The sequence below is a fragment of the Canis lupus genome, chromosome 38 (assembly GCF_048164855.1).
Source record: "Canis lupus baileyi chromosome 38, mCanLup2.hap1, whole genome shotgun sequence".
Lineage (NCBI taxonomy): Eukaryota > Metazoa > Chordata > Mammalia > Carnivora > Canidae > Canis > Canis lupus.
Window position 1 is genome coordinate 21359310 of NC_132875.1, and position 23056 is coordinate 21382365.

Sequence of the window (23056 nt, forward strand, 5' to 3'; positions counted from 1 at the left end):
CAGGGGGGCAGTATCCCTCTTTCCTGGTATGTATCTGTCACATGGTAAGAGCACAATACATACTTGCTAAATGTTCCCAAGGATCAATTTCTATTCTTTTCATTCCTACCATCCCACCCTAATTTAGATCCTTATTATCTACTATGGCAACAGGTTTCACTGTCTCAAGTTTCCAGTCATTTAGCAATTCACCACCATTAAGGTTAAAGATAATCTTCTGTAAGCAGGGTTCATATCTCAGTTTGGGCACTAGCTGTTCAAACCTTCAGTGGTTTCCAGTGTCTATTGCATAGCGCCAAATCCTCATCGAAAAGTCTAGGATGGTATGGTCCTATCTACCTTTGTCCCATTCCTCCCTACATAGCTGTTAACCACCCAAACCAGTCCACTTGCTATATGCTGGAAAGTGCTTTGTACTCTCCTCCTGCTGTGCTCCTCCCTGCCTACAACATCCCCCCCCCCTCCCTCTTTCTCCATCTATCAAAATCCTGTCCATTTTCTTCAATGTCTGGTCCAAATTCCATTTCATCCCTGGAAGTCTTCTGACCATACCAACTGTGCACCATCCCTTCTGTAGCACCCACTTGGTACTTACCACAAGTTGCCTTACACTGAAGATGTGTTATTGTATTCAGGTGCAATTCATCCCTGACTAGACTATAAATTTCATTTGGGAAAGAACCACTACTTCTACTTCTTTGGATCCCCCTCCTCTAAGAGTCTAGAACAATATCTTTAAAATATTCAACAAATACTTGTTGTTGGAAAAGCTGGAAAAAAGAAAAGAGGTTGGCAGTGGGTTTTCAAGTAGCATAAGGTCTCTGGAAAGAACTCAGCAGGATAGCAATATAGGAGTATTCCTCCAAAGACTCAACAGGAAAAAAAATAAAAGAAAGAACTGAGCTATTAAAAGTAGGAGATAAAAACCAAATGAGCTATAACTGAAAGGTAATTTACAGCAAGTCTCTGTAAACATGCACACACACACACACACACACACACACAGAGCCAATGCATTATCAATTAGAGTCCCGCTGGGCAATATTAACACAGATTCCACTTAAAAGAGACAATCAAAGGCTCAGCAACAAATAGGAATACATTTATACTCTTCAAGGAGCCAAAGTAAATGCAAGAACATGTTCCCTAGGAAGACTTCCTACCCTTACCTAGTATTTTATCTTTGCTCCTAATCAAACCAAGTGGAGAGAATCTCAGACATGCACAGGGTTCAGCCACAATTCAAAGGCTGGAGGGAGCCATGTTCCCCAGCTTCAACAAAGCAGAATACGCTAGAAGCAAATACATGCTCTGTACTTCTATCTGCGGCATCTCTCGCTCTTTCCGTGGGGGAAGGGGATGAGAAGGAGCGTGATGGGACCACAGGGTCAGACTCTGCAATGGAGTCAGAGCTGTGAGGGCTTTAATGAGGGTGTCTGCACAGAGCACAGTGTGGGCGAGGACAAAAGGTGAGCAGGAGCAGAGCAGAATAGGAAGCAAAGCTGAAGGAGTGACAGGCTAATGGCTTCCAGGGCAAGAAGGTGCCTAGAAGAAGAATGAAAAAAGCACTTCAGCAATGTTTGTCCCTAAATGCAGTCCCTGAAAACTGTAACTGAATACCAAACCCAAACGGCTGAAATGGAGCCGAAATGGCTGAAAGGGAGCCAGGCTGAGAGAGTGGCCGGGAGGGCAGTGGGGACAGTCCCTGGAGACCTGCTCCGGCCCTGGCCAGCGCACCCCAGCCGGGGCCCCGAGACGCGTCCGTCCAGGGCTGCCGCTGGCAGCTGCTCTCCTGGCAGCACAGAGAGACGAATCCCTGGCATTGCTGGGCCAGCAGCTGCTACAACTCCGGGGGAGGTGACGAGTGCCCGCTGAGACGCGCTGGGCAGAGAACGAACTATTCTAGGGATCAGCCCTAGCATCAGCAAAACCGAGAATACACTTGACTGGCTGGAGGAAAATGCAGCATGACTGCCACTTGAGAGACCCGGGAAGCCCACAGCCCTTCCTCTGTCCCAGCTTCTCTGACTTTGATTGCTTCTTGCCCTCCCATTTCTGTTTCTGCGGGCACGACTTCAGGTCAGGTTAACCCTAGGCTCACTGCCATGCCTTCTTACCAGGCTTCCCAGTCTCTTCCCTCTGATTGATCCTATGTGGTGTTGCCATAGTTACCTTCCCAAAGCACAGCCATAATTATGTTCCTTGCTCAAAAACTATCAACGGCAGGGACACCCGGGTGGCTCAGTGGTTGAGCGTCGGCCTTGGGCTCGGGTCGTGATCCCGGAGTCCTGGGATCAAGTCCCTTATTGGGCTCCCTGCGGGAAGCCTGCTTCTCCCTCTGCCTGTGTCTCTGCCTCTCTCTTTGTGTCTCTCATGAATACATAAAATCTTTAAAAAAAAAAAGACTATCAATAGCTCCCCACGCTTACAGAATAAACCCTGTCACCTGGCACTTCCAGACCACTATGATCAGGCCCCTACAACTTTTCCAAGCTCATTTCACATTTAAATTTATTATTCCCGTTCTTCAGCAAAACAAACGGGCTACCCCTCAGCCTTGTTTTTCCAACTCTGTGCCTTTACCGACGCTATTCCCTCTCCCTAAAATGCTTCCTCCCCCATCATTCTATCCTCCTTCTACAATTTCCACATTGTCTCAATTGAATTCAGCTCATAGGACCAGTTTCTAGCACTCACACTTGTATTTTCCCATTTCCCACCCACTGTCCTTCACCTTCATGAGGCCCCGCCCAGTCCCCAACCTGAAGAAATGTCTATTCTCTATGCACTTGTGGCACTTTGTACGGGTGGGTGGACATGGTCTTTCACAGACCATATGGCAAGGCTGCAAATAGTCCCCCACTATGTTTCCTCTTCTCCTACACGAACAGAAATTCTTCCTCTGGTCTCCCCACACAAGAACCCAGAGGGCTCACTACCATGCCCTGGCCTCGGACCGGACGACGCTGCCTACCTGCCAAAGAGCCATTATTTGGGGTCTATTCCACTTATCTAACCTTATCTTCCACTGCTTTTGAAAATATATCTGTTCTCAAAATATTTTGCTCAGACCTCCATGAAGCCCATTTTACATTAAATGTAATGTTCACATGTCTCTCTTCCCTATTAGCCAGGATTCCAGAGCTTACCTCAGTCTTACAGGAATCAGCACAGGGCGCAGCACTCAGTAGATGCTTAAGAGGGGTTTGTTGGGTAAGTAGATCATTACTCAGGATGAGACCAGACAGGAAGCTATTAAAGTAAACTAGCCATCAAGTGACAGCAAAAGGAGTGGAGAAGTTCCCCCTTACAGGCTCTTGGGGGACCTGGTACTTCTGTTCCACAACACTTACCTCAACTCAACTAACTGTGTGATTTGTTTCCCGCGGTCTCCTCATTCTGTTTAAGTGCCCTGTGCTGGAGGCAGTGCCTGTTCATGGCTACATCCCAAGGCATAAGGTCTGACCTGAAGGAGTTCAAGGAATGTGCAATGCACATTTGTTGAATGAATGGAAAAGAAACTTGTTTTTAATGAGGCTGGATCCCCCACTAATCCCTGTATGTCCTCTGCAGAGAGCATTCTCATTTCCTCTCCCTAGTGTGTGCCATCGTCTTCTGCTATATAAATCTTTATATAGCTTTACCTTTAGAGCCTAGCCCAAGTCCCATGTGCTTCCTGAAAACTCTTCTGATTGTTCCAGATCCTTTATCTATCTCTGATGATTTATCTCTGACCTCTTATCACATCTACAATTCTACACAAAACCAATGATTTCTTAATGAGATCATTATTGCTTTACTTTCTAGTTGCTTCTTGTATTAAAAATCTTTCCTCCCCAGCCAGATATGGTCCCCTGTGGAGACTCACAATAAACTTCTCTTGTATCTTCCAATGCCCATATAACAGAGTACACAGATGGCTCTAATAAATACTCACTGGTTGTTTGTGGGAACATGAAGCCAGGTACCAGCTTTATCAGAAGGGAAATCAATTCTTCCAAAACACTCTATTCTTTGTATGTGATCTTAATTAGAGCAATCCAGCTGACTTACAGATTGGCACATCTGTACTGTAAATAAATATGTCTTTAAGCTGAAAATATGATATAGTACTAAAAATCAAATGCTATTTTAAACTTAGGAGTAGCTTACCAACAGAATAAATCCAACTCTGAGTCATTTTTTAAAGCAAATGATTTCTCTCCCAAATCTTCATTTATCATATACTAAAATAACATTTTATTCTCTCAGGATTGCTTATTATAAAGAGAATAGGACTTGGGAAAGATAAGGAACTCCGAGGACAAAACATCTGGAGGAAATTCTCATTCTGGCTTATATTGAGAGTGTCATATGTTCTCCTCAAACTTAGCCTCCATATCCAGTGCTCAGAGCTGGTTTGTAAAGGATAATTTGTGTCCCAAATTATTAGAGTGATAAAAGAAGAAAATAGAGGAAAACAAGATATATGTGGCATTCATTCCTACATTCATTCATTTATTTACTCATCCAATGATGTTTAGTAAGCATCTAGTATAAACCACATACTACACTAGGCCCTGTGAGAGGCTGAAAAATGAATCCGAAAAGGTTATACCGTCTACTAAGGGAAGAAAATGAAAGGCAGACAATACCAAATGCCCTAATATAATAAAAGAAAAATAAAATGCTGTAAGAATTCAGAAAAGGGAGAACATTCTTTCCTCTGGGAGAATCAAGAAAGTTTCTTGGAACATGATGCATCTGAGATGGGTCTCAAAACATAGGTATGACTTTGACATGCAGAGATGTGAAGAATGGGTACCTAAGTTTAAATAAGAGGATGGCAAAGGCTCTTTGGAGATAATGTTCCATTTGACTAAGGTATAATAGAGAAAGGAAAAAACAAAACAGGAAATAAGGTTGGAAAGCTAGTCAGGGCCAGATGTAGAGGGCCTTGAAGGAACAAGCCAAGGAGAGTATACCTTTATGAGTAGAGCAGCAATTCTCAAACTTTAACGTGCATACAAATCATGTGAGTCTCTTGTTAGGGTAGATCTGGGGGTGGGACCAGAGATTCTGCATTGCTATCCTAGGTGGTGTCGATACTGGGAGACCACACCTTGAGCATCAAGAACAGAGAAAGTGGGAAGCCAGTGCACAGAGAACCTGCCCAATCTCCAGTGTGTTCCAGGAAGGCTAAATCCGGTACAAGTGCATCGGGCAGACTGGAACAGGGAAAAGCCATACACTGTGGACCTCAATGCTGGCTGGTTGTTTGTTAGAATCATCTGGGAAGTTTTTTCACCATACTGTTACCCAGGTCCCACTCGCAGAGATTCTGACTTAATTGCTTTGGGATGAGGCCCAGATTTCAGCATTTTTAAAAATTCTCCAGAGAATTCTAATGTGAAGCCAGAGTTGAGAACCTCTTCTGTAGATGATACAGTGAGTAATGCAATCATTCAGACAGCAAGGATGATGATCTAAACTAGGGCAACAGCAGTGAGGACAGAGCAAAAGGGTCACTTACATAAAATACTACACAAGGACTAGATCTTTGCAACCATGTGGGCAATGAGTCAGATGTATGGCGATAGCATCATTAATTTCTTCCAGTTAAAGACAGTTTGGTCAATTGGTTAAGAACAGACTCTGGAGCCAAACTGCCTGGGTTTGAATCCCAGCTTTGCTATTGATTTACTAAGGGTGTGTGTGTGTGTGTGTGTGTGTGTGTGTGAGAGAGAGAGAGAGAGAGAGAGAGAGAAAGAGAGAGAGAGAGAAAAAAACTTAGGCAAGTTCCTTAACTTCTTTATGGCTCAGTTTCCTCATCTGTGAATTTGAGATACAACAACAACCAACACACAAACTTGGTGTAGAGCTTAAATGAGCTACCATAAATGTAAAACCCTTAAAACTACGTTTAGCACACAGGAAAGAGCTTTGAAAGTATCTGCTGTTATTCTTAGCACAATTCTCGATTTCTTCTGACCTCTCTAGGATCTTGACCTTTCATGATCTGGCAAAAGAGAAGTCCTGGAGGACTCTCAACCCTCAGCCAGTTTGAAGTCCCTGGGGCACTTTTCATGAATGCACATGGATCTAGATGGCACACCTTGCCTGACCCCCTCCCCAGCCCCATTCCCAAGGTCTCTGTGAGAAACAGCCACAGAGTCCCTACTTGAACTGCTGGTCCTTGGTGCTGCGTGTCTTGGCCAGGAATCGCTCAGCCAGCTTCTCCAGATTGCGGGAGTAGTCCATCTCGATCTCTGCCTTCTTCCGGAAGAAATCTTGGAGGTCCTGCAGCAGCTGCACCCGGAGCTCACACTGCTGGTCCAGGCATTTCATCTGCTCCGTGAGCTGGGCGCGGATCTCTGCAATAGAAACAAGGTCAGACAATCAGATGGAAAACCCTAAACACAAAACAGAACAAAACAAAAACACACATGCCAACATTTACCCCTTCCATTTAGTCAAGACCTTAAAGATTTTAATTTAAAAAAAAAAAAAAAAGGCTAAAGCTTCAAATGGCCATATGTTATGAGGCACCTCCAAAAATTCCACCAACTCTTCTGGGACCACTAAGAAACTGGAACCAGGAATCTGCTGAATCACTTAAGAGAAACTACTTACTAGACAATATGATATTCAGTTACCATTTATTGAGCGATTTACTAGGTTTCTGGCACAGTGTCAGAATTTGGGTTCCCTTTTGGCTAAAAGCCTAATGATTTCTCTCTCAACCACCATATTTGGCAGGTACTACTTTCATCTCCATTTTATTCTATTTTATTTTATTAAAGATTTTATTTACTTATTCCTGAGAGACACAGAGTGAGAGCCACAGACCTAGGCATAGGGAGAAGCAGGCTCCCCTTGGGGAGCTTGGTGTGGGACTCGATCCCAGGATGTTGGGATCACGAACTGAGACAAAGGCAGACACTCAACTACTGAGCCAGGTGCCCCTCATCTCCATTTTAAAGATGAGAAAACTGACTCTTAAGGAAGTCAGGCTGTTAGAGTCACTGAGTTGGGATTCAAACCCAGAAAGACAGACTCCAGAGCCCAAGCTCCTACTTTTTATATTTTCTGCCATCATTTCAAAATGTTTTTCTGCATCTTCATGAAGGAAGATGAGGGTCAAGATATTTTAATGGAGATACAGAGTTCTGCACAAGGTCAAATAGTGGCAATCAAGAATGAAACAAGCCCCAGACTTCTAGGCAAGCAACCTTGCACTGTCACTCAGATTCCATAGTTTCCAGTATCACAGAATGTAAATCAATCTTCAAGAAGTTGATTTTTTCCACCAAAAAATATCATGCATACCAATGTTGCTTCATCCTCAGTGATGCTCAGAGCCTCTGCTATGTCAAAGGTAGAAATACTTTGGGTTAAGCTCTAGCTTGACAGATTTCTGCCTGGCCTAGAGTCCTCACCACAAGGCGAGCAAGCACCCTCTCTAGAACTGCAGCAATGGTAGCTCCAGAGGCAACCAGAGCTGCCTCAAATGCAATACAGCATTTGTTACTGACAAGAGCCCTGGCACTCACAGGAAGCAGCTTGCTAAAACCAGACTGCCTTTCAGCTCAGAGAAGGCCTACAGTTGTGTATCCTGCTGAAGTTATGCCCCAATCCCCTTTCCAGTTGCAATGGAGCCATTTCTTTCACCACTTTCCCTTGCAAGCTTGCTCAGCTCCAGTGCATTATGTTGTGACAGTGGCTCCAATCCCAAGGAAATAGAGCACCTATATTATTATGCCTTTCCTTATGCATGTTCCAAATTTATTCCCAAATCGTAGAGTTAAAACAATGCTTTCTGTCTACACTATGTAATGCATAGGGGTGGGGCTCGAAGGGAGATCTAGATTTTTCATCTGAGCTAAGGAAAAATGAGGGGCAAATCCAAGACCAGACCTATGATGTTGAAAAGTTTGCTGACCACTCTTATGAAGCAATGGTGATGGGTGAATGCAGTGCACTTAGCTTTGCTTCGAAGTAGCTGGGGATCCATAATCTATTCTTATCTTCATTTTTGTCTCTGTTTTCACCCATATCAGAATGCAGCACAAGATCTGGTCCTTTATGGGTGATCTTGGGTTATCTGTAAGTGCTGTTCTCCCCCTCTTCATCCCTATGCCTCCTCCTCACCGACCATCAATGCCAATCAGGCCTACAGTAACCTCACCTGAACTGAAACTGAGCCCCGGAGGATTGTTTCAAGCAGACAGAAGGCTGAGCAGAAAAGCCGCCTACCTCATCACTCATCAAAGCTCTCTTGTTCTGTGTTTTTTTGGGAGTCTGATTACAAGAGTGTTGGGGAAAGATGTGCAGAGGGCAATGTCAGGCATATAGTTCTTGTCAGATTTCTGGGCCTCTTAAAGGCAACAGCCCTTGTCAAGACTATTCCTAGAGGCACTGCACCCCTTCTACCTATTGGTAGATAGAAGTAGAAGCCAGCAGTAGTAGCCATTGTGTGGGCAGACTGTGAGTGGAGAGCACTTTCACAGTGTTCATTGATGTTACTTACAACTGGCCCATAAAGGAGGAATCAGGGCATCTCAGGGCAAAAAAGGCTCTCCAGGTACCCAGTCAGTTCCAGATTTGCAAGAGGATGTGGGTGGGTAATGGAGCTGTCAGCCCCCTCTGAGTCACCAATAATCACATAAGACTGCCTCAACAATCTCACTAAGTAGGAGAGCAGAAGGGAACATGGTAGAGTGCATGATGCCCACCCTCCATCACAAAAAGAGGTCAAGACAAATTCCCATGATACCCATGAAGTTCCAGAGGTAGGCCACTTCGACAGGGTTGCCCTGTCGAAGGAATTAGTACTTCATAGGTAGCCTCTGAAATATGTGAACTAATCTAAGAAGCCCCCAAAGCACATCCAGCCAACACAGAATCACACCCTGACTCTTCCAGGTGCCTCAAGTGGGTAACACAAGAGAAAGTGCACCCCACCTCAGGCATCCCCTCAGGGACCCTGAGGATAAGACTTACTGAACACCCTTTATGGGGCTTTATATGCATCATCTCATCTAATCTCCACAACTAGCCCATAAGGTATCCCCAATTATCCTGATGACAAAGGTAAGAAAAATGAAATAAGACCTGTAAAGTCAGTTATCAAAGGGTCATACAACTAAGTGAAAGTGAGGTTGAAACTAAATTAAGGTTTGTCTAACTTGCCAAAGAGGTTGACTGTGGGCCAGGGAAACAAGAGAAACAGAACACAAGTCTGGAGTCTCTGAAAGTATTTCTGGGTAAATTACAGTTTCTATGGCTCCCACCCATAGGACATCCCCTTCACCACCTCTAGCTGAGGAATGATTCAGAATCAAGTATGAACTAGCCCACTAACTCAATAACTAGCTGATGTTTCAACTAGTTCACAATTGGGCTGGGTCTCTTCCCTGCTTCCTCGATCTACTCTACAGGGCAGCTTGGGAGGAAGTGTTTTTCTTGTCCCAGGAGCACACTCTGAGGTCTGCCAGTGTGCCCAGAAGGTAGAGAAAGTGAGAAAGCAATGATATTCCACACCCCATCCATAAAAAGAAGAGTCTCTGCTAATAGATACCGCCCGCTACTGTGGTTGATGCTCCACCGAGCATCTCCCTTCCCCCGCAACCTGCCTAGAAAGAGAAGCCTCCCTGGCTCCCAACCTCAGGGTATCTACACAGACATGTAAGGGAGACTCCAACCACCCCCGTCTCTTGGCTTGCAGCTCTAAGACAGAATGGCTGCTCTGTCCAGCACAAAATGTGCTGCTTCAGACTTCTGCTGCTGCTGTTGCAAAGACAAACAATGGTCCCCAAGAAGGCAGCTGTGCCAGCTCCAGTCCTGTCCGTGCATATAAGGGACAGGAAACAATAGGCCACTGAATGCCAGCTTGCCTGGGCCATGTGCCCAGGCTGGAGGCCCCTCTGCACCCTGGCCTACCAATAAATTACAGGGGCAGAAAGAAGAAAGGAGCAATTTATAAAAACATGGAGGAATTCCTCGCAATTCCATCGTGTGCTTAGGCGAGTATGCACATGCACGCGGGTGTACACTCAAAACCACACACTCACACTACCCACACTGTCCTTCACTGAATCAACTCAAGAAGGTTTTAGAGATCCAGTTTACAGTTGGATGAGCATCCCTGGAGACTGGAGATGATGGGGTCTTTATAGGTTCGGTTCCTAGAATTATATGGGAAGCAGTCAAGCTCTCATTTTCTAGAAGCAGCTGTATCTCAGGGGTGCAAATGAACTCCATGGACATCCACAAAGCCAGAGTACAAAGGTTACCATGAGCTTTGAGTGATACACACCAAAATGACCTCCCGTGGGTACCTAAACACAGCTCATTTATTCACTAAATCTTTACTGAGCTCCTACTGTATGGCAGATCTTGAGCTAGGTGATGGTGAGGATGAACAAAATAGATCCATTCCCTGCCCTAATGAAGCATGGCTTGACAAAACAGTGAGGAAAAGAAAGCAAAGCCAGTCTTACTGCTTTTGCTTTGAATACTCTTTGTCATAACATAGCCACAGGAGTAAGTCCCAACCCAAGGACTAACAACTAAAAAATCATCAGTAGCAGACAGAACACACCAAACAACAAACCTAAGAAAAATTCAACATCCTCTGGCTCTTTTTTCTATTAGTTTTTTTTTTTTCCCCAATGGCACTTCTGTAGCTTTCTTTGCAAAAAGAACCAAAGTTTTAGAACTAGTTTCCTGAAAATCAGAGTTGACCTTTGGTTGTTACTTCATTCAAAGATTCAAGCCAAAATTTAACCCCATGGTTGTGGAATTAGATAGTGGTAGTCATTGCCCAATCTTGCACATAGACTAAAAAACAACCCCACTGAATTCATGTACCTTCAAAAGGGTGAATTTTGTGGTATATGGGTTACAACTAATTTAAAAAATTTAACCCCACCAAAAGCATGTTCTTTTGAGCACCATCCTGCTAGCTAAGGGGAAAATGGCCCAACAAACTGGCACCAAAAAGAGGAAGGAATTCTTGGTTTCCATTTCTCCATTTGCATGGCCTGAATCTCAGTTCTGCCTTGAACATTCTTTTTTTTTTTTTTTTTTTAAAGATTTTATTTATTTATTCATAGAGATGCAGAGAGAGAATGAGAGAGGCAGAGACACAGGCAGAGGGAGAAGCAGGCTCCATGCAGAGAGCCCGACGCGGGACTCGATCCAGGGTCTCCAGATCACGCCCTGGGCTGCAGGCGGCGCTAAACCGCTGCGCCACCAGGGCTGCCCTGCCTTGAATATTCTTGAAGATTATACCAGAAACTGCCCCTCTGGATGGCAAGCTTGGCCATGACACTGAACTCCACTGGCAGATCACCGTTCCATCATTTCTGAAGGGTGTCAGAACAAAACCAGCAAGGAATGCTTTTATGCATGAGTTCAAATACAGGACCGGCGGACATATCCAGCAAACTTCCCTTGGGAAGTGCAGACTCCTTGTCGGTGCTTGGCCATAGCTGAGATCCTAACTACACCTGTCTCAGAAGTTCAAGGGAGGCTCATTTCCATTTTGGAAAGAGGGTGAAGGGTCACAGAAGGATGAAATTAGAAGAAAAACTAGCCCTAATAGGATACCATCATTTAACAAAAACAGGTCCTTGCCACACTGTTTAATAATCACATAGACTCTGAATATATAACATCTGCCAAAACAGGCGACACAGTCCTCTGAAAACTGTCCCCATTTCAGAGAACACCCAGGGAATTTATCAGCCAGCAGAGTCTAAGGGAGTTTTGTTCAGTTTGTTGTTTTCAATCCAAAGATATTAGTCCCTTTCTTCCCCTCTTTCAAAATTCATCTCCTCCTTCAGGTATTTTTTCTGATTAAGGCATACAAAACCCCCTCTTTTGAGTCCCACATTTCTAGGAGAAAATGAGGGTGGGAGGGCAGGCCAGGAGAAGCACATAATCTTTTTGGGAGGGTATCACAAATACTCCCTTCCCTTCTCCTCGATGGGCTGGTGTGTGCATAGGGACAGGAGCTTCGACTCCCACAGGTTCTATTCAGAACATAGGGCATGAGGTCGGCCTGTGTTCCTCATCAGAAACTGGGACTGACTGGCCACCAGTCTTTTGCCACAAAATCTGCCTCACCTGCTTTTAGCCTTTTCACAAACACATGATGTCACCTCAGGCACCTCAGGAATATTAATTCCTAGTGCCTTTCCAGCAAGTGTTATATAAGAAGACAATTGAGGCTTTCATCAGGCTCTACCCTCCAAATCTCTTTCCAAGACCTCTTATCGCAAGGGTAATCAGCCCCTATCAAAACTGTTTCCCAGGAAACAAAATGCTGAGATGTCCTGCCAAGTCCTGCTCTTCACCCTACTGGATTGCTTTTCTACAAATTCAGTCATGGGAGGGCCCTTAAAAATCCTTGTTGGACAGAGGACAGAACCAAAGCCCAGAGAAAGGAATGGCTGGAGATCATATTGCTATTTAGTTGTGGATGTAGGACTGAAACCTGGGTCACTGGGTTCCCAAGCCAATGTCCTTGCTTACTTACTCTTCTTATAAAAATGTATTTGTGTACCTAGCAGGTGCTCTGAGAATAGCACAGAATTAGAACACTAGTAGGGACGAAGCCAGTGAAAAAAACCTATAGCAAACAAGGTGAAATAATAATAGAAATAAACGAGGTCTGCACATAGTGATATAAAAGCAAAGGAAAAGGACATATATCAGCTTCAATCCACCTGCTATACCCCTTCTTTCAATGACTGACACTATCACTTATGTCTGAGTAGTCACTGTTCCAAGGAAAGGCCATCAAGTTACTTCTGGTAAAGTTAAAAACAGCAAATATTCCTCCTCGAAGAGTGACTAATGGCCTTTTTCATCGTTACTTCCTATTAAATACAACATAGAACTAGACATGTGTTAATCCAAACAACCAACCAATAATAGCTACTAAGACTACAAAAAGTATGTTGATGTGATAAATACTTAATATTTCTCCTTCTCTGGATCTCTATCCTCCCCAACTCTCAGTCCATGTGCTTTTGGTAAAGCTGATTCCACTTCCGCCCTCTCCAAAGATGGTGGACATCACCTGTAGGCCCAGACCTGAAGACACCGAGAGTCTGACATTGCTGCTGCCATCTTGCCACCATGACTGGAATGCCTGTTTGAGAATGGAGCTGACCCAGAGAAAACAGAGCTGAGAGATGGAAAAAGGAAACTTGAGCCCTTGAATCAAGTCATGGACAGATGCCAGCCCTATCCTTGGTCCTTTTAGTCTCATAAGCCAACTCATTCACTTCTTTGCTTAAAATCGTTTGCATTGGATTTTTGGTTCTTTGGAAACAAAAGAATCCGAATGAATAAAGTGAAGGATTCTAAAGTGCTCAGAAGCATAAAGGTCCCTACACTCAAGGAACCTACAATCTAATTGTGAAGACAGGATCAAAATATACATTTTCAAAAATTATATATTAATATACTACATAAATTATGCTGATATATTACAAAAATTGTGCTAGATATTATACCAGATATTTATTTAATAGATATTTGTGCAAAATATCTGCATCACATAATTTATGTTATTGTATATTGTGTAATGCATATTATATATTTGAAATTAAGAATAAATACTTCTAGTAAAAGTTTTGAGGGCTCAGAAAGTGTAGTGAGGACAAACATTATAAAGTATGGCTTCTTGATGAAGACTAAACTCTTTGAGGGGAAGAATTTGTCTGTTCAGTTCACCAACATACTCCTGGGACCCAGAACAGTATCTGGCAGGCCTTCAAACTTGCGGAGGGAAGAATAGAGGGAAGAGAAGGACGGAGAGACGAAAGGAGGACAAAGAAGTCTGAACTAGTATTTCTAGGATGGATAGAATTTTAGCAAATGGAAGAGCGAGACCATATTCCAGAGGAAGATAAGATGCAAGCCAAGAAATGAGAATGTTCGAACATGGCTCTTCCATGAGGTAGTGAGAAGAATGGCTTAGCTAGAACGAAGGGTATTTTGAGGCCTGGTCAGAGATAAGGTATACATAAAGGAGCTAAGAGACAAGTCTGGATTTCAAGCAGCCAGAAATAGAGCTGGTGAAAGGGTGCATCATGATGAAAACAGAGCTGAAGAAAGATCAGAGGAGGTCTGCTGGATGGATTCCTAGGCCTTCTGAGTGAAGAGACGGAGTGAGCATTAATGAGCAATCCAGACTGAATGATACAGAAATCACCATGAGCAGGAGGATTCCATGAGTGGAAAACCCTTGTCCATAGCAACTCTACCAATTAGTAATAATACACGCTTTAGAGCCAGTGGTCTTGAGGCTAGTGATTCTAAACTATCCCTCCCTAGGCAGTGGTGAGCAAAGGGGACAGGTAAGAGAGACCTTTGGGTTCAAAGTTAAGACAGTTATCTTGGCAGGAGGAAGGCAGGAGTGAGGTTCTAGTCTCCCTGGCTTTCCTTTTGACTACAGTTCTTTCTGTTGAACTTTAAAGTTTGGCTATCTTCATAACTGTCTCCCCTGAGCAGTAGATTATCCCAAAGTGGTGAAAGAAAGAACCTCTCCCCCCACCCCTAGACCTTCCATTAACTTCATACCACCTAAAAACACCACATACAGCTCGAGAGACCAAGAGAAGCCAGTCAGTGGAAAGAGGAGAAAAATGGTCCTAAGGGTTTCCAAAGGATGCTCAGTCATCCATTAACTTTTGAGTCTCCAAATGAACACAAAAAGCAACCTCGTAAAGCTGATGGGAAGGAGGATGTGAACGGGAAGATCTCAATGAACTTGAATCATCGTGATTGCTCTGGCAAGCTTCCTTGGCTCTTTCAAGTGACTCAATAGAAAGTCAACGACAAAAGGTTCCCAAATGAACAAGCTGCCACATCAAATGCCAAAGTAGTAATTTTATCTCCTAGGCCTTGCCTGAGATGTTTAAGAAACAAAATTCCCAAAGTCCAAGGTCTAGAATTAACTTGTATTACAAACTAAAGATCTGCAATGAGATGACCAACAGCTCCTCTAGGAAATGTCACCTGATGGCCTTGATTCGTTGCTGGAGGCAAACTGGAAGTCAGTTCCCGAGGACAACAGTAATCAACCAACAACTCCAGCAAATATTTATCTTACACTGTCTCTATGCAAAGGTCTGAGTGATGAATCACTGGACCACACAAGAAAATTTAATGCACTGTCTTACTCTCAAGGAGTTTACAATCCAATTGGGAAAAAGGGGGGGGACTAAATCCAAAAGTATTCAACAGTATAAGCCTGTGCGTGCTAAGTGCCAAAATAATGTTTGAGATGCTCAGAGAAGGAGAGATCAGTATAAACCAGTGTTGACCTGAGTTAGTCTTGGGGCCTTGAGCTGAGGAGGATTTATGGAAAAAGAAGGCTGCCAGAGGAAGGGGGGCTGTGAGGTGAGGAGGGGGCAGCCCACCTCTGCTGAGGTGGCTCAGCGGTTTGGCGCCGCCTTCAGCCAGGGGCGTGATCCTGGAGTCCCGGGATCGAGTCCCATGTCGGGTTCCTTGTATGGAGCCTGCTTCTCCCTCTGCCTGTGTCTCTGCCTCTCTCTGTCTCTCATGAATAAATAAATAAAACCTTAAAAAACGAAGGAAAAAAAAAAGAAAAGGTCAGGAGGAGGAAATGGGCAGATCCAGCTCAGGAGGCTCTGAGTGGCACTTCTTAGTCTGAATGGGGGGCGGGGGGCAGGAGTAGAAAAGCAGGATGCGCAGCAGATACAAACACAGTTCAAAAGGCTCTGTGAACTATGAACAAAGCAAGGTAAGAGTCTTAAAAAGGAAAAGGACAGCATACGCAGAGTCAAAACCCAAGCAATCGGGGATCCCTGGGTGGCTCAGCGGTTTAGCGCCTGCCTTTGGCCCAGGGCGTGATCCTGGAGTTCCGGGATTGAGTCCCACATTGGGCTCCCAGCATGGAGCCTGCTTCTCCCTCCTCCTGTGTCTCTGCCTCTCTTTCTCTCTCTATGTCTATCATAAATAAATAAATAAAATCTTTAAAAAAAAAAAAAAAAACAAGCAATCTATCAATCAACTCAAAAGAACAAATGTCAACTGAAACACGTCCACCATGGTAATGGACAATGGCAAACTGTATGTTGCTTGAGGCTCCAGCACAGTTGAACTGAAAACAAACCCGATGATTATTAAAATCCAGACCCAACATTCCTAGAGAGCTGGCTCTGGAAGGTTTTATTTCATCCTGTGCAGGATCCAGCAGGATCAGTGTGCTATTCCAGGTGTAGTTCAACAAGCAAGGACTGAGTACCTATTTATTCCTGGGAAGAGAACAAAGATGATTAGAGAGGACCAAGACATTCACTTGGTCTTTGAAGTGCCTGTAGAACTTCTTATTGGAAAAGGTAGTTTTCTTTTCCAGTCTGGAGCTCCCAGGAGAGGGCAAGTCTGGAAATAGACTTTTGGAAGCCATCAGCAAGTAGACAGAAGTATGAAGTTTAACTATAAAAGCAAACACAGTTGTCCATAGAAAGCATGCAGAATGAACGAGAAGTAAGCCAAGGCCTGTGGACACCCTCCTTCAGATGGAAAGTGAAGGAAGAGGACTTGGGAAAGTAGACGAAGAGTGAAAGAGGTATCTACAAGCGTCAGTAACTGCCGATCATTTAAATAAGAGAGCAGCGCAGAGTTTGTTCACTTTGGCGGTTAGGAATCCATCCATACCAAGAGCCTGCTAAGCCAGGGTCAGTTTATGTATCACTCAAGGTGAACACAACTGCCTGGCCTGGCTGGCCGGCTGGAACTGCCTGTGCTGCTCCAGCCACCATGGCTGTTCCTTGTCCTCAAGTTGCTAGTGGGCCAGCCTGACAGCGCCTGGCCCTGTACCCATGCAGCATGCCTCCTTCTTAAGTCCTGCCCCGTGGTCTCCTTATTGCCACTGAGAGGTTTAGAGGGACCTCCTCAGCCACCAGCTATGCGACCAAGAAGCATAGGAGAGTCGACCTCCATGAGGTCAGCCCTCAACCAATAGACGGGAGTGGGCAAATGGAATCTTCTCTCTCCTTTCCCCAGTGAACTGTTTAGAGATGCAGAAGCTTCACCTCGTTTCTCTGAAGATGTCCCACAAGACAAACAATCAGACTCTCATGAAACTGTAGCCATTTTACAAGCAGTCCCTTACATTTGCTCTCTCTCCCTGCCACTTCTCACTTTCCTTTTCTCCTCATTCCTGCTTCCTTGGGATGGCTCTCCTAAATAACGTGTAAGCCTGTGTCACTGGCCCTATTTTCTAAGAAACCCATACTAAGACACTTACCATGTGTCAGACATTGTTTTAGATGCTATGTACGACAGTCTCTTCCTTGACGAAATTTATTCCAGTGGAAGTATCTGCTTAGCAGATCCTTAAGAATCGATAATCAATTATTTTTCAAGAACTCAACATGTACATGAAGTGATTGGTTGGTTATAAGAACTGCTTTAGTTGACTACAGTTTATTTTCTCAGGAAAGGTGAACTGTCTACACAGAAGTTACAGACAGGCACGTCTTGTACATTCAACAGTGATCACAGAAACCATTTATTAAGTACTTACTATGAGCCAAGCAAGCTCACAGAAAGTCAAGTCACCATTCAAGTGTAAAGGTACATGATCTCATTTAATCCTCAAAACATCCCAGTGGGGTAAGCAGTAAAGCAGAGTAGTTAAGAGTGCAGACTCTGCATTCAGAAAGAGTAGAGCTTCAACTCTAGCTCTGCCACAAGCTAGTCGTATATCCCTGGATGAGATACTTAATCTCTCTCGGTCTGTTTCACTATCAATAAAATGGAGATTACAACAGCAGCCACACCAGTGGGTTGTTTCAAAGAGTAGAAGAGATGAAGGGCTTACTATATGCCTGGTGCCCAGTAAGCCTCTATTAAAAGTCAACCATGACCCCTCCCACTTTACAGATGCAGGACCACTGAGGTTCAGAGATCAGCTAACTTGCCTGAGGTCTTCCAGATAGTTACAGATCATAATAGCATTTGTACCTAGATGTGTTTAATTCTAAAATCAGTGCTCTTAACCCCTCCCCTGCATCTTTGTATAAGGCTGAGATATGGACTCATTTGGCTGTCTTTCACACTGGAATCCTACAGTTCTAGGTTGGTAATATTGATTGGTTAATTAAAGGGATCCTGGAGTTTCTTCAATTTAACAAATAAAATTCCTCATTCTCACTATCTTAGCTCTGAATGTTTAAGTATATGGGTAGGGGGTGAGGAAGTAGAAAAGGAAAACGCTTTTTTTCATTTCTTCTTGAAGGCAATAATAGGAAAAAGTCCATGCCCCCACCTAGAGATGCTTTTAAGTGGAGAGGCAGCAGAGCAAAATCTGCTTGGAAACCAGTCTGGCTGGGCTCAAAACACCAGCTCCACTACTTACCAGCTGTGTGATCCGGGGCAAGTTACTTAACCACTCTGTGCCTCAATGTCTCCATGTGTAAAAGTTCCATAATAATAGTACCCTCTCAGAGATTGAATGAGTTAATATTTGTAAACTAATTAGAATAGTTCCAAGTACATTGTACTATATATGTTTTTGTCAAATACATAAATTAAATCTGTCTCATGGGTTCTTGGATCCTATAACTTTTTGGACAAGAAGGTATAGAAAGTAGCAAGAATTGAATAGAAAAAATTAGTGGCTTCCAAACTTTTACAAGCTAACACACATACACAACAGAAGTTTCATGAACTATGTATTCTTAGTACATGCTATTAAACTCTACATTTTTTTAAGATTTTATTTAAATAAAAGAGGCATAAGAGGCACAGAGAGAGAGAGAGGTAAAGACATAGGCAGAGGGAGAAGCAGGCTCCCCCTGCAAGGAGCCCAATGCGGGATTTGATCCCTGGATCCCAGGATCATGCCCTGAGCCAAAGGAAGACTGAGCCACTCAGGGGCCCCTCTATGTCTTTTTAAATGCTAGTTGCAGCCTATAAATTTCATTTCATAACCTACTGATTTCTCGACCTGCAGATTAAAAGCACTGGAATAAACCACATGACCACCAAAAACAGAACTAGAACACAGTCTTCAAACCGCTCAGCTCTTTCTTCATGGTTATTATTAAGTCAGAAAGGGCCTAAGTTTCACTTCTTGCTGGAAAAGAAACTGTACATCCTGGGTCCTCCTCCCATTCCCTCCACAGTTCACGTGAACACTAGAAATTCAGAGAAGCACCAAGAAACCAGCAGGCACTTCCCGTCTATGCAACTTCTGTGACTGCCCAATCCAATGTGCCACCATCTCCACCAGAGAGAGTTCCCTGGCTTGTCCCCTTGGTTTCATCTTCCTGATTTTGAGGCACAGCAACTATAGTCATCGTATCTTTGAAGAAAAAAAAAAAAAAAGCTGCTGATCTAACACAACAAAGCAATGTCATTATATATATAATAAATGGGTTATAAAAAGAATAGATGAACTTTATTAGTGGTTAAGTAAAAAAAAAAAAAAAGTCCTTACCTTTGAGAGATAAGTACTGAAATATTCAAGGATGAATAATGTCTGGTATTTGCTTCAAAATGATGGAGGGGAATGGCAGGGGTAGCGGGATATAGACAAAAACAAGCCTGACCACAAGCTGAGCAGGGTTACAGGTACATGGGGGTCGACAACACTATTCTTCCTACTTTCCTATATGTTTGAGATTTTTCATAATTAAAGATTTTTAAAAATCTAATTAATGGCATGTTGGGGAAAAAAAGGCTTAAGATACTGTAAATACAAAAGAAGATAAGTAGGATGGAAAAAAAATAACCAGAAATAGAATACAAATCTATTTCTTTAAAATGAAAGAACTAAATCTGCAGGTAGAAGAAGAATACCTGTATACCAGGATATGTACATAAAGAATCAATATCAAGACATACGATGTTTAAATTTTTGAACTTCAGGATAGAGTCATTTTAAGAATCAATGGAGGAAAAGCAACACTTCTAACAAAATAGGGGCCAGATATCTCCATAGCCACGATGGAGGCCTGAAGGTGACGGAGCCATGTTCTAAAAAAATTCTGAGGGAGAATAACTGTGATCCAAGAATAATACAGCAAGCTGAGTCACTGTTCAAGTACAAAAAAGACCCCAACATTTGCAGCCTACATAGACCCATGAACCCCTCTGGAGAAACAGAAATCCTGCACCCAATAGATAAATCAAAATAAAACCACAGGAACAGAGACACTGTGGTGAAACAGGCAGTAGATACAGCACCAAAAACACACATGAGAGCGTGCCGGTCAGAATGTAAATGTTAGCAATGCCGCAAAAAAAAAAAAAAAAAAAAAAAAAAAAAAAAAAACCCAGATAAGCTACAAAAATTGGGAAATGGGGAAGAGAGGTACAGAAAATGTAAAAATATGAATCACCTAATCCTGCCAGACAAGGAATCAGCCAATTTGTCTCAAAGAGAAGATTTAGCTAGAAATATAGTTTAAAATATTAATAATGACTTCAGCCTCCTAAAGATATTCCTGGTTTCCTTAGCCTTTGAGAGAGCTTGTGAGAGCTGTGATCTGTTGTGGCAAAGAAATATTTATGAGGCATTCAGCAATTCCTTCACCTTCACTTTAATTTCTTTTTCTTCTGCTCAATTCAAGCAAGGTTAAATTCAATTGTTTTTATTTTTAAAGCATTGTTATTATTATTTTTTAAAGATTTTATTTATTTATTCACGAGAGACACAGAGAGAGAGCAAGAGAGGCAGAGGCACAGGCAGAGGGAGAAGCAGGTTCCATGCAGGGAGCCTGACGTGGGACTCGATCCTGGGACCCCAGGATCACGCCCCAGGGCCGAAGGGAGGCACTAAACACACTGAGCCACTCAGGGATCCCCATTGTTATTATTTTTAAAGCACATATGGCCTAATGCCATTCTTAGAAAATTAGTTCTTGCTCACTAAAGTCACACATTTATGTTTTGTATCATCATTTTCCCCTCTCCTGGATCTTTCCCATAAGCAAACAAGCAGGCTCTATTTCCCCCATCTTATTACACACACACACACACACACACACACACACACACTCATTTCCCTTGACCTCTATCTCTCCCTTCCTTCTGAGCTTTTTCCATCCCGCCTTCTTATAAGAAAATTCAAAATGGTTGTCCATATTCCCTGCTTCCACTTTCTCTCTTCCCTTTTTCTCATGGTGGCAGGAATGCCAATGCCTCCACAAAGCCAAACGTGGCCAATTCTCAGGACCTGGCTTACTCTAGGCCACCAGGCTGAACAGAGGGGATCATTCCCTGGCCCTGGGACACCATCTTCTCCTGATATGCCCCTGAACACACATTTTCAATCTCCTTTACTGGACGTCCCTTCTCTCTCCCAGCTACTAATTTGCTGACTCTCCCTGGGCTCAGTTCTGGAGCCTCTTTTCCATCTCTGGTTGCTTCTCAACAGATCTCTTCCAGTTCTGTGTCTGGTGATTCCCAAATTTGAACCTCCAGTAGACTGCTCCCTGAACTCCTGTCTCCTATAAATGATTTAATATTTATAGCCTCTTGGATGGCTAACAAGTACTTAGAACTAAACATGCCCAAACCTGAGCTCTTGATGATACTCACCCTGATGCCCACATTCCCTAACTCAATAAGAGCATCCTCATTCACCTGGCAGACCAAAAGCCTTAAGTTAGTACTGACTCTTCTCTCTCAACTCCCAATTCAATTCATGAGCTAATCTTTAATTAGCTCTACCTTCAAAATGTGTCCAGCATGCAACTATTTCTTATCCCCTCCACCATTCCCACCATTCCCAACTTAATCCAAATCAGCATCATTTTGTTTTGAATTACTATGGGAGCTTCCTTAAGGGTCCTCCTGCTGCCACCTTCACTCCCCTGTAATCTTATCCCCTGCTCATCATCCTCTAACAGCTTCCCGTTGAAGAAAAAAGCTGAAGGATTTCTAAAACCTTACATAGTCTAGTCCCTGACTGTGTCACCAGTCTCTCCATTACATTTACTTTTACTCACTGGTCTCCAACCACACTGGTCTCTCTATTCACAGAACATCCCAAGTACAATCCCACCTCAGGGCCTTTGCATATGCTTTCCCTGCTTTAAAGCATGCTATCCCAATATTCACATGGTTAGCTTCCTTACTTTACTCAGTTCCCTGCCCAGATGTCGCCTTCTCAGTCTTTGTGGCCATTCCACCTAAAAGAGCTCCTCTATATCCTTACCCTTCTTTATTTTTTTTCATGACATTTATAAATCTATTTAGGTATTTATTTATCATTTTTTCCTTCCACCAGAACATAAGCCCAGTGACAGCAAGGACTTTGCTTTACTTGCTGATCCCTGGTACCTCACACATAGTAAGCAGTCACTCAGGAATACTCATTGAACAAATGAACGAAGAACCCTTGGGTGTAATGAGAGTTGGAACGATTTATTGCTAGCTTCTTTGTGCTTCTCAGTTTTGCTTAGATTTTTTATAATGAGCATTTCGCATTTTGTAAGAAAGCAATAGCTATTCCTTTAAAAATTAAAACAGAAAACCAATCAAAAATCAAAGGAGAGATGCATTATCTAATCAGCTCTGCCATATTTTGACAAGTGTTTTTGCTCCATTATTTATGAGAGCCACAAAAGAGTTCACAGTATAATGCCCATAGGGCATTTTTCATAATTAATGAAACCTTTTTAGGAGGAAACTTTACTGGAACAAAAGTTTTAATTGCCCAGGGCTGACCAAATAGTGTGAAGACAAGGCTCCCTGGTGAGAATGTAAATTGGCAAGGTTTTCCTAAATATCACTTCCCATCACAATATTTTTTTCAACATTGCTTCCATCATCCAGATGCCAAGGTCCGTTACCAAACTACAAATGAAAAGCTGTGATGGTTTTTGGTAATACTCACATAGAAAATAAAACTATCACTTTCAAATAAGCTCACACTTTCTGAACATGCAATAACCAGGGTAACAGAATCATACACACCACATAGACCAGTGAGAAGATTACAGAGGGCTCCTGTGAGCCCTAGTGACATACATACAACCGGAAAAATTCATGTTCCTGTCCCTTCAACAAATCCACAGCA

The 23056-nt window shown here is 43.2% G+C and overlaps 1 protein-coding gene across 12 annotated transcripts in view; it reads right to left on the minus strand.

Moving 5' to 3' along the window:
* The window catches only part of SRGAP2 (SLIT-ROBO Rho GTPase activating protein 2), a 234822-nt gene that overhangs the window by 137601 nt on the left and 74165 nt on the right, over nucleotides 1-23056 (minus strand). For all 12 annotated transcript variants that reach the window (XM_072815064.1, XM_072815062.1, XM_072815063.1 and 9 more), the window contains exon 3: nucleotides 6161-6353. In XM_072815064.1, coding sequence (XP_072671165.1) covers nucleotides 6161-6353 — 193 coding nt within the window. The remainder of the gene's footprint in view (nucleotides 1-6160; nucleotides 6354-23056) is intronic.